At 40.4% G+C, this 15751-nt stretch overlaps 1 protein-coding gene across 16 annotated transcripts in view; it reads left to right on the forward strand.

Annotated features, from left to right (window-relative positions):
- Window positions 1-15751, forward strand: part of LOC127001722 (longitudinals lacking protein, isoforms A/B/D/L-like) — a 54717-nt gene that overhangs the window by 14529 nt on the left and 24437 nt on the right. Inside the window, exons 6-7 of one of the 16 annotated variants that reach the window (XR_007755430.1) lie at window positions 3115-3543; window positions 3777-3891. The exons of 12 other annotated variants lie outside the window; for them this stretch is intronic. Coding sequence is in view for 3 of the 4 variants with exons in the window: in XM_050866821.1 (XP_050722778.1) it covers window positions 3115-3418; window positions 3777-3862 (390 nt within the window). In the remaining variant the exon portion in view is untranslated. Of the gene's footprint in view, window positions 1-3114; window positions 3544-3776; window positions 4270-11909; window positions 12987-15751 lie in introns of those variants that run through there. 3 more of the 16 variants (XM_050866821.1, XM_050866829.1, XM_050866824.1) reach the window with 3 other exon arrangements.

Genomic DNA, 15751 nt, shown 5'->3' on the forward strand with positions numbered 1-15751 from the left:
CCTGCGGCACTCCACTTGTCACTTCTCTCTATTTCGATTTTTCATCCCTTACCACTATTCTCATTTCTCTTCCTACCAGATCTCCCTCATCCAGTTTTTCATACTACCTCCCAGTTCTCCTCTATACTCTAATTTCCACAATAGTCTGTTATGTGGCACTTTATCAAAACCTTTTTTTCAGGTCTAGGTATATACAATTCATCCATCCATCTCTTTCTTGTACTGTATCTATTATTCTCGAGTAAAAACAAATCAAATTTGTGACACGACTTTCCTTGCCTAAATCCAAACTGGCTCTCATTTATTAATTTTTCTCTTTCCAGATGTTCAACCCACTGATTTTTTTATAATTCTTTCACACATTTTACAAATTACACTTGTGAGTGAGAATGGTATATAATTTAATGGCGCGTGTCTGTTCCCGCTCTTATAAATTGGTATAATGTTTGCTCTTTGCCATTCTCTCGGCACCGTTTCAGACTCTTATGAACAACTTATGATATAAATTGGCTCTGTCAATTCTTCATTGCATTCTTTTATCACTTGTCCTGATATATCATCTGGTCCCATGGCTTTTCTTCCATCTAGTGACTTCATTACTTTCCTCAACTCTTCTTTATCCACTCTTATCTTCTTCATTTTTTTAACTCCATCCTCTTTCTTCTGTTTGAAATTCAGTTTCTTGAGTGAACACTTTGAAAATTTATATTCATCACTTCACTAATTTCCCTGTCCTTATCATAAGTTGTGTCTTTTTCTTTTATCACTGTTATACTCTCTCTTTTCTTCAGTTTTCTGTTTACATATCTATAGAATAGTTTTGGTTCATCTTTACATTTTCCCACTTTTTTTTTTTCTTCTCTCCTCACTTGTGTATATTCATTTCTCGCCTGTTTGTATTTATCTCTGTTTGTTTCATTTCTCCTTCTTTTATAATTATTCCATGCTTTATATCTCACCTTTTTAGCATCCATACATTTCTTGTTAAACCATTCTTTGTTTCCTTTTTTATTTATTTCATAATATGGCACATAACCTCTAACACCTCCATTATAAATTTCAAGAAAGCAATTATATTTTTCTTGTACACTCTTAGCCTCTTTTATTACTTCCCAGTTCATCTTTCTGAAAAAGGTTTTAAGTTCCTCATACCTAGCTTTAAAGTAATTTCTCCTTTTCACTTTATGCTTTTCTTCAAGCACTTCTACACAATTACTGTTTATTTCTACTTGTAACACTTTGTGATTTCCAAGCAGATCTTCTATGTTTATTCCTTTTGTAAATATTAGATCTAGTTTTGCCGGTTGGTCGTTTCCTCTGCATCTAGTTTCTTCCCTCACCCATTAGTTAAAGAGATTATTTTCTGCCAAGTCAAGTAGTTTAGCTCCCCATGAATTTTCACAATTTTTAGTTTCAAATTCTTCTCAATTTACTTCTTTACAATTAAAGTCTTCCATCATAATAACTTTTTCTCCCTTTTAAGTTCTGCATCTGATTCATTCACTGTTTTCTATCATTTCATAATATTTTTCTTTAGCCCAAGATATTGTGTATGGAGGAACATATGTTACTGTTATTTTCAGTTTTACATTATTACTTAATCTGATCTGTGTGTGTGTGTGTGTGTGTGTGTGTGTGTAAGGGGTGTAAATATGAGGTGCTACAATTTTTCTATTAAATGAAGTACATCAGTGCATAGTTATCTTTATATCTTGGAAGATATTAATTTCTTAACTTGTACATAGGGATTATGTTCATGAAATTATTTACGATGGTTTTGTGTAACATCAGCATCATCATCATCACAAAGTCCACATCTCACATCAGCAGGATGGAGTAGGAACCTTATCATAAAATATGTAAACCCAAGCCTTACCAGTACTTATTAATATGATTATAGTGAGACGTGAATCACATATTTCATTATGAATTCATTATATGAAATGAAATTGTGTTCCTTTAAATAATCACTTCATAGTTATATATATTTTGTTAAAAGGTGTATGTGATCATATTACATTCTGTATTTTTGAAAATAAATTGTCATCGAGAGCTTCTCCTAAGAGTGAACAACAGTGTTGAGGGTGACTAACACTTGGGCAATCACTGAAGTGAACATTTCTTCCTTAGCCTAGGATTCAGGGCATCTGGGGGAATATGACTGTTGATGTGAATCCTGTGAGTGGAGTATTGGCAAACTTATAGCAGATACAATTTCTGTAGAAGCAATTCAGTCATGGGTTCATGGTTTTATGTTGTATGTTTCAGACAGATGTTTCTAGGGGTTATAGTAAAGGCTATGTTAATGCAGTGATGTGGCATGTCAAAAGCCTAAGAGAGAAGAACTAGAACCTTACAATCTTAATAAGTTGAGTAAAAAATCTTTCTTACCTTATAGAAAGAAATTCACATTTCATCTAATAGTTCATATACTTTCTCCCTTCCTCAGTCTCTTATTCTAGGCGATGTTTCCAAAGAATTCTTAAGACACTTTTGGTAGGAAAATATACTGTAATTGTGTCCCTGTACATTTAGCACATCATGAGTTTAAGTTTATTCCCTTCACACATGAGGTGTAAGAATACATATCTGTATTCCTCTGGAGGGATATAGTTTCTTCAAGACAGGAGGTTGAGGGCCCCCTCAACTATTTTTACTAGAGCACTCATCAAAAGGGTCAATTTTTGCCCCCATCCCCCCCCTGCATCTGCAGGTGACTGGGTCATCATTATTGATGATAATGATGAGTGTAGGGATACTTGGCTTTCTTACATCCTTTTGAAAGGCCACCACACAGTAGGCTTTGCTCATGAATTATTTGTATTAAAATTTTGAAAATTTCTCATTTTACATGTTACCATCTGCATCAACTACTTGTCTTCGAGGAAAATTTCTCAAAAAAAAAAAAAAAAACTATGCAACTGATTATTGTGTGTTTGGCGTGGATCTGCATTTACAAAGAATTTCAATTCAGAAAGGAACAGTGATGTATACACAAGCCAAGCATACGTTGAGGTAGATTTGTTTATAGATTAATGAGATGGCAAAGGTTTGTACGTGAGTAAATGAAGAAAAAACTGGATCCAGGACTGAACTGCCCATTTTCTCTTATAGGGGCCACGGTCAAGATGCAGCAACCAGAGTGAGTCACTGCAGCATACTCTAGCCCGGGCATTCCAAAATGCTCATGTGTGCCCCATCTGTGGCCATCTAGCACGACAGAAGAAAGACCTCAAGAAACATTTACGCATCCACACTGGCGAGAAGCCGTATGCCTGTCCGTGGTGTGTTTACCGCTCCACCCAGAACAGCAACTTACGGACACACATTAGAAGAGTCCACACTCCTCAGCATGTGTTGCCTGTTGTCGATCAACAACAACCACCACAACCAAGCCAGGGAGAAGCAGATGGCAATGGTATAGCTTGCTCGCGCCTATTTGTCAAGTGATTACACTTGAGATGATTGTGCTCAAATATATGTTAAATCCTGATGAGTTACATTCTATGCAAAGACTTCTGCATCAAGACTCCATGACTCAGAGTAAGCTCAAGAAAATGTATAACCACCTAAATAACATTGGTGACACCTCAGATGGAGACACCATTATCTAGTCTAGCTCTGTGGCCTGCCTGTGTAAGCAGGAAGGACTGGCCCATGAATTTATAAAATATGAAGACTTTAATAGATTAATCTGTTGGTCAGGGTTGGAGAAAACTCATCCGCACTTTAGAAAGTGACCCTAATGAACAGCTTGGCCTATTTTTCTCCCGTAGGCGCGAGTTGTCTGCGGGACAGGGCACCCGACAAGCCAGTTTGTCATGGGGAACAGTCAGCCAGAGGAGACGATGATGCCAGGTAATGGAGAGGGGCTGAGGCTGTTTTGTGATCAGTGCAGCTACAAGGCTCGTGACAGCACTAACCTGCGACGGCACAAGAGGATCCACACTGGGGAGAAGCCTTACGCCTGCACTCACTGTGACTACCGCTCCACACAGAGCAACAACCTCAAGGCGCACGTCAAGAGAATTCACCCCGAGTGGGCGCTGCACACGGCCATTGGACATGACAGTGCTGAAAGATTATGAAAGAACCTGTTTATTATAAATGAAGATAAATTTATATATATTTGAAGTTAATTTAATTTTATTTTTTTACCATTCAAAATTCTTTATTTTAGCATTATTATTATAATTGTTACAAAAATCTTTAGTTAGAGAATAATGCACTAATTGCTTTAATTTATTCATAATAAAGTAGAGATTTTTATGAGTAGTTTTATACTCCTAAAAGATTGAAAAACAAAGTTAGGTATACCATACCTTAATCTATTTGTAGTACGTGGATAGAATTTAAGACCACAATAACAACAACAAAAGCTGAAGCAGAGCATGGAGGCAGCTTGGGTGTTCTAGTCCCGCTGGACCTTGAAGTACAGTGTGGATGTGTTCGCGTTTGGGGGCGTGGGGCTGATGTCATGTTATCTTAGTAAGCGTGAATCTTCTTTTCTGAACAAATCTTTGGATAGTGCCATCAAACCTATTAGTTATAAAGTTCTTTGTCCTAATTTACAAGTATTTTTGTATACCAGTTTTGAGATTATATCTCAGGTTTGCAGTGTCAGGCATATTGATTTTTTAGTTGGATGTTCTGTTTAGACGAAAAGGTTTTCTTTTGCACATTTTAAGTAGCATACTTAGAACGTTCAGATGATGACAGTCCAGTTGGCTTCCCAGTTACATTGCTTCAGTTCTTATCGATGAGCTCTGGCAACTTTACTGCTCTTGATCTGGATCACTGTCCACACTTTCAGATCAAAGGTTAGTTAATAATTAAATACACTGTGTAGCTTTCAGTTTTACCCAAGCTATATTTTATGCCATACACATGATAAGATGCCTAAGTTAGGTGCTTATAAGACAGAAATTCTAGTTAATCAGTTGCTTTCTTGTGCTATGGAAACCTAGGTCAAACTGACAATTGTATGTTTTGCTGAAGTAATTATCAGTGCACAGAGAGTATTAAAACATAATTGCAAACATTATATTGAAAACTGAGCTTTAAGTTACCAAGTTAAACTTACCAGAAGTGACTGACCCTCAAACTCACTTTCAGATTCACTCCTGCAAAGATGTTGAATTTTTCACTATTAATGGTTTCTCCGTTGTTATATTTTGATGATTCTCTGTCACATCAAGCTTTAAATATTACAAGGTGGCATAAAGTGTAAGGATTTCAGTAATCCGCCCAAGTGGAGGAACTCTAGTGTACTCTGCTATCCATATATAAGATTTTAATTTTTATTCCCCACAATGACTTCATCACAAAAATATTCCCGCTCCATCACAAAAATATTTCCAGTCAGTAGTTTGTTGATGGCATTTCATATTTTGCATTACATTATATTTGTTTGTGTGTTGGAATTATATATAAAATTAGTTAAATCCATTAAAGTACAATTAATTTGTGTAATCTGAGGGATCTGCCATCTTTGCAGGGGTGAATTCAAGTTGCCAATATACTGGCCTAATTCACATCCATTCAGAACTTTCATATATCTATTGGCATCGTGGTATCCCTTTTCCCATAAGGGGAGGGCAGGATTGGCTGCCAACAAGGCCATGAAGACTTTCTGGCTAGTGTTCCAGGCAAAACAGAGGTGAAGACCCAGCTCTAATTTCACCTTTTTGTATTGTAGCAGCTTCTTACCTCTCACTCACTTCATATGACGTACATTGAAATACAGTGATATACAGTACCCTCTCGAGTTTCGCGCTTGCTTCATTCCGAAGGTATAGCGCTAAACTCGAGGATCGCGAAACTCGAGGTATTGAAATACATGAAAAAGCACTTATTGGTTCCGGCCCGTGGGAAAAAAAAAACTTTTTTCTCGACTTGACTCCCTTGTTATCACAATTTTTTTCGACTTTACTCTCTTGTTATCTCAAAATACGTACCTTGGTAATAGGCAGCAAATAGGAAGTGAGAACAGGTCATTTTGAAGCCGCAGTTGAAGGCGGCTGCCTTACAATTGGCTGGCAGTTCTGAATACACGTTTGAGATCCACGTGGTGTCGTCTGGTAAAGTAAGGACGGTTGCTTGCGGTCACTCATGGGACAGTTGGACAAACCTATATTTTCTGGTAGTTTTATGTGTTATGATATAATCTGCTAACTCTTTCTGTTATAAATCATTAAATCACTAACTGTGACTAACATCATGATTGACTTGTCAATGCCTATTGAACGTAAACTGCCGCCGCAGCCGCAAAATAGCTCACAGAGAAGTTCAACTTGCTTACTGCTTCCATATTTCCCTCACCGCTCACAAAGACCACAAGCGGACAAACTAGAACAAATCCAGGCAAATTAACACTTTTAATGCTGTGTATTCCCACAGCGCGCATGCCTGGTGGACAGCAAAATGACTAATTTCAGCGGGAAGATATTTCTTGCAACACCGGCCAGTGTATAGTGGACCTTCTTCTTTTGACCTGTAATGCTTTGTATCACTTCTTAGGTCCTCCTTCTCCACACTTATACTTCACAACATGCACTTAGGGCCGCTTTCACAGTCATTTTGTTTGTTTTGATCGTTATCAGTGGCGGCGATCGCCGCTCTAGTATTTCCACGTGAAACTGGCCGATAAACTGGCCGATGGGTAGTGATGTGATGTGATGGTGTCGGAGGTATTGCCTTTACAACGGCACCTCGTGGCGGCTGCGGGGTTAGCCTCGCCCCGCACCTTACCACACACTCTCAACACATGTCACGTTCTCTGCAGCCACCACTACCCCATCGGCCAATTTTACGTGGTAAACTATAGCGTCGATCGCCGCCATTGGTAACGATCAAAACAAACAGTGACTGTGAAAGCGGCCCTTATTTACTCCACAGTGCGCACTTATACACTTCACCCTGAACTTAGGTGTTTTTCTGTTCTTTTCTTTCCCTGATTTTGCTGTTCCATGCCCTTTTGCTATTTTCCACTATTACATTTCACCATCGCTGCCATGCATTACAGGTCAAAAGAAGAAGAAGAAGAAGCAAACAACACTGGGAGATCTACACTATTCATAGACTTGAGAAAAAAAGTTTTTTGGACTGTGGTTCCCCAGCACGGGGTGTTCTCTTATCTTGTTAATCAAGTAGTAAGCAGAGCAGCTCTGCCAGTCCATTTTACGAGTCTCTTGGTGGGCCATCTTCCACTGCTCCTCACTCCTCAGCCACTGCCGTCGTCTGTTTGTTTACATACAGCCGTGAGTACGCATCCACGCCTGCGTACTCACAACCGTTTTCCATTCATACGGACAACCAACAACTCGCTCCTGGTTAGGCATACGGGCAACCGCGGTTGCCCATAGCCCCAATGGTTGGACACCGTCTTTTAAGGCAGCACGCATGATGCCGACGGTAGGTAGATGCGACCCGTACATGTCAAAGCAACGCGAAACTCGTGGTGGTAATGCGCGAAAGTCGTGATGGTAAGAATTTAGGACTATGCGCTAAACTGGAGGATCGCGAAACTCGGATAGCGCGAAACTCGAGAGGGTACTGTGTATATATATATATATATATATATATATATATATATATATATATATATATATATATATATATATATATATATATATATATATATATATATATATATATATCTATCACGGGGTTAGGTTCCAGAACCCCCGCGATAGGCTAAAAATCCATGATAGCGACCTTATATTTTTTTATATTTATATATATTTTAAGGCTTTATAAACCCTCCCCACGCTCTTACAAATCTTTCCCACATTCCTATTGACCTTTCCCACACTCTTATAAACACTTCCTACGACATTTCGTTGTTGCAACGCGGTCACAATAAATGATACTATAATTCTTGTTTCGACTTTCGACATTTGCTTTGTAAATATGAACTTCGCGCAGTAATTAGTTTGGTGGGGCAGAAGAATACTCAGAGAAAGGACAATATGAGCGTAGCTCACTTCTTTTATATCACAATTAGGTAAATATGGAAGGGGAATGGGAGGGGAGGGACAAAGTGAGTCATTAAAAAAATATTGATAGAGGATGTAAGAAGGGAGAACAAGGAAAAGTAATGGAGGAAACAGGGAGATATAAAGAGGATGAAAACAAGAAGGGTGTGGGGAGGGAGAGACAGTGGGGAGAGTCATGTCAGGTCCTGAGGGAGAGTCAGGTGAGGTCCTGAGGGAGAGTCATGTAAGGGCTTCAGTCAGGACATGATCTGACTCACTTCTGCCCCTCCCTCCCCACACCCTTTCCATTTCACCTTTGTGTGTGTGTGTGTGTGTGTGTGTTTACCTAGTTGTAAACACACACACACAGAAGGGGAAATGAGAAGGGAGTGGGGAGGCAGTGGCAGAATGGAGCCAGGTCAGGGCTTTGGTCAGGACATGACCTGACCCACTTCTGCCCCTCCCCCCACACACCCTTCCCATTTCCCCTTCTGTGTGTGTGTGTGTGTGTACGTGCGAGCGTGCATGCATGCATGTGGGTGTGTGTGTGTGTGTGTGTGTTCATATAATCTAATGGGGAAGGAGAAAGGGAGGAAGAGTGATAGAGTGAGAGATAAGACTAAAGATAAGAGGGTGTGAGAAAAGAGGAAACAAGGGAAATTAGTGGAGGAAATGGGACGGGAAAAGAAAAGAGAGATAGGGAGGGTCAGGTGAGGAAAGAGGGGGAGAGAAAGGGTGTGAGTGGGAGGGAAAGAGATTAAAAGAGAGAGGTAGGGAGGGTCAGGTAAAGGTGAGGAAAGAGGGGGAGAGAAAGGGTGTGAATGGGAGGGAAAGAGATTGATAGGGAGGGTCAGGTAAAGGTGAGGAAAGAGGGGGAGAGAAAAGGTATGAGTGGGAGGGAAAGAGATTAAAAGAGAGAGGTAGGAAGGGTCAGGCAAAGGTGATGAAAGAGGGGGAGAGAAAGGGTGTGAGTGGGAGGGAAAGAGATTAAAAGAGAAAATCTGGGAGGGAGGTGAAAGGAAAAGAAGAAAGAAATGATAATGAAGGAGAAAAATACGGGGATGGAGAGGGAGAATGAAGGAGAAATATACGGGGACGGAAAGGGAGAATGAAGCAGAAAAATACGGGGATGGAGAGGGAGAATGAAGGAGAAATATACGGGGACGAAAAGGGAGAATGAAGCAGAAAAATACGGGGACGGAAAGGGAGAATGAAGCAGAAAAATACAGGGACGGAAAGGGAGAATGAAGCAGAAAAATACAGGGACGGAAAGGGAGAATGAAGCAGAAAAATACAGGGACGGAAAGGGAGAATGAAGCAGAAAAATACGGGGATGGAAAGGGAGAATGAACCAGAAAAATACGGGGACAGAGAGGGAGAAGAAAGAAAGGAAATGGGGGAGGAGTGAACCAGGGAAAAGACTAACGGCGCAATAGGCCGCGACGAAAAAAAGAAAAAACAAAGGTGGGTTATGTAGGTGCTTATTTAGGTGTGTTCCTAATTGCGTTGATTTATATCGTTTTCATTTTTTAGGCTAGAAAATGCTTATTTTACCATAAAATCCCGCGATATAGCGAAAAATCTGCGATACGATACAATTTAAAAATCCGCGAGACCGCGATATGGCGTGTGATTACTGTGTGTGTGTATATATATATATATATATATATATATATATATATATATATATATATATATATATATATATATATATATATATATATATATATATATATATATATATATATATATCAGGGAGGCGGTGGCTGAGTGGTTAATGTGCTGGCACTCTGACCAGGAAGACATGGGTTCGAGTCCTGCTTGCTGCCCCACCTGGGATTTTTCAGTCAATGCTGAGTGGCCTAAGACTACCCACATGCTGTCCTGAAGGCCACCTATCAACCTGAACTCCAGGTTCTCTCTCTAAAGAGAGTCTCAAAGATGAGCTCCGGGGGGCAGCATGAGCCAAGCAAGATGGCACCGCTGTAAACACTTGCTTGCGTCATAACAGGCTGGGGCCGACAATCAGGCTCCACCAAGAACGCCTACCGATGCCATACGCTGAAATGTAAAATATAGATACAGGTTGAGAATCCTTTATCTGAAATTCCAAAATCTGAAAGTTTTGGGAATGCTGACGTGACCCCCCCACCCCCCACCCACTTTACGGGTGCGGACACGGGCTATATGGAGGCTGTCAGGGTTAAGCACGTATGTCCCTCCAAGGAGGTACCACAGACCCTTGCTGGTTGACAGCTCATGAAGGGGAGGAGAAGGATGCCGATACAACGATTCTATTGGCTGACGTCAGCCTAGTCGACCAAGTCCGTCTTTCGACGAGGACTGGCGAGTCTCTTTGTACTAGTTGAAGACGCGAGCGTGGGATCCCTTTGTTCGCCGCAAGACGGGAGTGCTCAAAACGGAAAACAATTGGAATAGTCTCATTTAGGGCTGCCACCCTGCGCTAAAAAAAATAAGGAACGCAACATCCCATTCTCCAAAACAGAACGAATCCATATTTTAAGGATTGGGTGGCACTCCTAAAACTTCTGTAGCCTACTATGACTGACAGCCGCTGCCCGGTGCTGGCGAAGGCAGGAGGAAGGGGGGAGGGACGTTATGACGTGTATTTGACATGTATTTCAGGACGATCCTTGACAAACATAATTATATGGACTGGTTTTGTGGTTCACCGAAAAATACACTCACTGCAGTTTTAAAATACTGAATTTTATCTGCTTAACCATTCAGACAGCCAATATGGAACAAATGGCGAACATAAAATTAGGTTTGTTTAGTTTAAATTTATTTGGCACGCAGTGTGGGAGCGTCGAAAATACGAAACGCAGAACAGGACGGGACATGGTGGTGGCGGTCCACTATATGCGGGTCGGTGTTGCGAGAAATACCTCCTTGCAGTAATAAGTCGCTCTGCTCTGCTCTACGCATGCACACGGGGAGAATACACAGCAGGAAAAACATTAATTTGCCTGGTTTTGTTCTACGTATTTTGTCCACATGATATTTATATGCGGTGAGTGCAATATAGAAACAGTAAGCAAGTTGAACCTCTCTGTGAGTTATTTTGTGGCTGCGGCGTCGGGTGCACAACAGGCAATTGACTTTCAAGTCAATCATTTAGTGATTTCCGGAGAAAAATGCTATAATAAACAGCATCATATTTCGTCCAGAAATAACAGTCAGCATCTCAAAATTAGTAGGCTACCCTCTCGTAAATAATCCCCTATTTCAGTTATCATTTTATTTAGATTCAAATAAAAGTATTCCGAAATCTGAAAAAATCCAAAATCTGCAATACTCTCGCTCCCAGGAATTTTGGATAAGGCATTCTCGATATATATATATATATATATATATATATATATATATATATATAGATATATATATATATATATATATATATATATATATATATATATATATATATATATATATATTTATTTATTTATTCCCCCTTAGCTCAGGGACAAGCTTTCTTGTCCATGTAAAAATTTACTTCTGTTTATGTGTGCATTTCTTTTCTCAGTTTCACTTGCTTCATCTTTTCTTCCTATGGCTTTTATAATTATTTCAGCTGAGTACTCACCTGTCAGTCTAGCTCAGAGTGACAGCTTGGAAAAAAGTACTGAAATTAATATGACATGAACATGCCTAACTTGGGTTGTCAATAAAATCACGTTACACCATTCACTTATGCCTCATTTGCAAGCTATGTAGAATTTAGTTCTGTATTTTTCTCTGTCATTATATAAATTAATATTTTCTTAGTAAATTCCAATGCTTTAAGGTGGCAGTGACCGTTGCTTAACCTCTATTAAAGTCAAGTATTTAATTAGTTTCCATAGATATTCGTGAATGAAATTTGGTTCTGAACCAATTATTAGTAAATCATTGCTTTCTCTTCTCTTGTAGGGCGCGGAGGTTGTGGATACGCAAGGGGTGACTAGGAAGTTAAGCAACTACGTTTGCCAACACTGCGGCTATGTGGCGCGAGACAAGACCAATCTGCGGAAGCACTTTTACACCCATACTGGTGAAAAGCCTTATGCGTGTATGTACTGCTTCTATAAGACAACACAGAATAGCAATTTGCGAACTCACATAAAGAGGCATCACCAACAGTATTTTGCACAGGATGAGAAGTTTGTGGAACAGTTTAGTGGAGGTGTTTAAGAGGTTCTGTTGGGAGAGGAAGGTTTGTCAGTGATACTAATCAATGGTCGCTGCGGTCGTTTTTATAAAAGTGCTTTCATAAAATAGAAAAAATACAGAAAATATGTTTCAGATCTAAGTTGTGAATTATGTAAATACTGGTAAAAGAGTATGTTGCACACCCATTGTCAGAGACAGTACGTGGTGAAATCACAATGACGGTGATGGATGGGATGAACAAATGTGATAGACTATAGTGAGAGGTAGCAAACTGAGTGGCTATATGAGTCTCCCAGAAGACAGGTGTGACTTTGAAGAATCTCAAGGGTTTTGGGTTAAAGGGTTACCAAACTTCTGGAGAAGAATCAGAAAACAAAGGAAATATTTGTAGTCTGTGTATGTACAGTGACTGGAAGTGTATGAAGGTTACAAAGTGAGACATTTATATACTTATAGCTCCATGATTACTGTAACTCCTATAAAAGATATTGCAATTAACACTGCTAGCTTATCAGTAATTCTCCAAAATGTCAATTCTACCTAGTCATGTGATGAGTTAAATATACATTTGATTGCTTCAAATTAGTAATGATTTTCTTAACCTAGTAGTACTAATTCTGTTTCTATTGATAGCTTGCTAAATTCAAAGATCATTCATTGAAAGCAAAAGCATCTTAAGTCCTTATCAGCTATACATGAAGGAAAATTTTACAAATGTTTTACTTGTATATAATGTGATTTGTCTTTTTTATGTAGCTTGAGACATATGTCATGTTATATAATGTCTTCAGATATTCCATCTCGAGGCCAATCAGTTCCAAAAAGGCATTATCTCCTTATCTGATTTTTATTATTGAACCCTTTGCACTCTTCATGGTTTTGATCCTCATCAGTTTTCACAGAACAGCCAGAGGACACTCAAGGACATACTATTTTTGTGTTTTTTCACATATTCCAAAGGAAAATACTTCTTTTTTTGAGTTAATTCTGGACATTAATTTTTTTAACCCTTTCCATCTGTGACACAGATGTCGGCGTCACAGTATGGAAAGGGTCAAGAGGAAATGGAAGAGGATTAATCCTCTTCTAAACCTCTCAATCCTCCTCTAAATTCCTCTTAATCCTCTTCCATTTCCTCTTAAGAGGTTTAGAAGAGGACTAACCCTTTCCATACGGTGGCACGTGGACGCCGACATCGGCGTCGCCGGAGTGAAGGGGTTAACACGTTTTGGCCTATTGTGCTGGAAGGCTTTCTCGGTGGGGCTTGATGATCGGCCCCAGCCTGTTGTGGCGCAGGCAAATGTTTATAGTGGCGCCATCTTGCTTGGCTCATGCTGCTCCCCGGAGCTCATCTTTGAGCCTCTCTTTTTTAGAGAGATAATCTAGAGTCCGGGTTGATAGGTGGTCTTCAGGGCAGCATGTGTGTAGTCTTAGGCCACTTGGCGGTGACTGAAAAATCCCAGCTGTGGCGGCGGGCAGGACTTAACCCTTTCAATACGGTGACGCAGACGTTGGTGTCACAGTATGGAAAGGGTTAAGAGGACATGGAAGAGGATTAATCCTCTTCTAAACCTCTTAATCCTCTTCCATTTCCTCTTAACCCTTTCCTTGCGCACAGTGTGGACGCGACTATCCCCTCTGGCCCAATTGGGGGTCTCTTTTAACCTCTGTATCTCAAAAACTATTCATCACAGCTAAAAACCAAAAACACCATTGGAAAGAGGAGGTCCATATCTATAGGAGTCGGTTATGTATGCCTCTCTTGTAAACGTACATGCACGTTCAGGGAGTGTTGAATGTTAACACTTACGTCGGTGCGTGCGTGATGATCAGCCATATTGAGGGAACTGCGGACATTTTTTCTTCAGATTCTGGCAAGGGAGCATTGCCAACTGCAATATTTACAACTATTTGGTCAAAGAATCAGTCGGTGATAGGTGACGCTGTGCAAAAATGCCGCTATATTGGGCAAGAACATCCACCAGTTACTCGTCCATAGATTTGCCGCGCTGGGCTGATATGATTTTCCACCAAATTTAGTGAAGAACCCACTCAATTGGCAATCCTGTGTAGTGAGAATTAGTGTTGGAAGACTCTCATATGCGGGAGATTTGAGTGCGGGTGGAGGTCGCAGCGGGCGTTTAGCGCCACCAGCAAATACGCCTAACGCCTGCTGCAAGCGTTTAGCAATGAAAGGGTTAAGAGGTTTAGAAGAGGATTAAGAGGAAATGGAAGAGGATTAAGAGGTTTAGAAGAGGATTAACCCTTTCCATGTGGTGGCGCCAACGGAGACGCCGACGTTGGCGTCACCGTACTGAAAGGGTTAAATCCATGTCCTACTGGACACGGTGCTGGCACGCTAACCACTCAGCCACCGCCTCCTCTCATGTTGAAAAAAATTTGCCATGAATTTTTTTGTGTGTGTTAATGCATGTGTGTATGTGTTTCTCCAGTTGTATTCACCCACTGATGCTATAAAACTGCAGCTCATAAATATTTTTGAAATCATGGATACCCTCTGCAGTTGCAACCATATGTCGTTATATCTAATAAGGGAGCGACACTTAGTTTCATGAACTCTGTGTCTCCTTTAAGCTTCAAGCCATAGCCCCATGCTCTTTGATCTTCTAGCATAATTTTAATGCACATGCTGTAGGCCTCTAATTTCTAAGCTATGATGAGATCATCTTTTTCTAGTGTAGGTAAGCTTGATATTTTCAATCCATCCCAGTAGTCATCATGCACCTCCCCCAGCTGTTCATCATCCCTTATGGGGTGGTCAATATATGACTACCTGGGGAAAGCAAAATGTGGTAACCCAGATGTCATACCTGCCCTGTGTCCTGAGGTAATAGGTTATACCATAGACTCTGTATCCTTGATGGGTGTCGGGAGGGCTTTGCCGCAACAGCTCGCCAGATAGGCGGGCAACACTCGTGCTCTCTCTATCCTCCATCCCCCCCCCCTCATACCACACATTATATATATATATATATATATATATATATATATATATATATATATATATATATATATATATATATATATATATATATATATATATATATATATATATATATATATACACACACACACACACACACACACACACACACACACACACACACACACACACACACACACACACACACAGACGCCCCCCACTGTTCGCGGCCTCACCGTTCACAGATTCGTTTATACGCGAGTAGGGTAATTGCGACACCCCCTGCCGAACGCGGATGAAAACTCGCATATACGCGGTCTGATCCTTACTAAGTGCCGCTTTCACAGTCACTTTTGTTTGTTTTGATCGTTACCTATGAGCGGCGATCACCGCTACGGTATTTCCATGTGAAAGTGACTGATGGGGTAGTGGTGGCTGCAGAGGAAGCGAGAGGTGTTGAGTGTGTGTGGCAAGGTGCGGGGCGGGGCTAACCCCACAGCTGCCACTACTCCATCGCCCAGTTTCAATTAGAAATAGTATAGCGGCGATTGCCGCTCATTGGTAACGATCAAAACAAAGAAAAGTGACTGTGAAAACGGCCCTAAAACCCAATATTATACATTTGAAATCCTTGATACTTACTGGGACCTGCCAGAAC

This window comes from Eriocheir sinensis, chromosome 21 (genome assembly GCF_024679095.1).
Source record: "Eriocheir sinensis breed Jianghai 21 chromosome 21, ASM2467909v1, whole genome shotgun sequence".
Lineage (NCBI taxonomy): Eukaryota > Metazoa > Arthropoda > Malacostraca > Decapoda > Varunidae > Eriocheir > Eriocheir sinensis.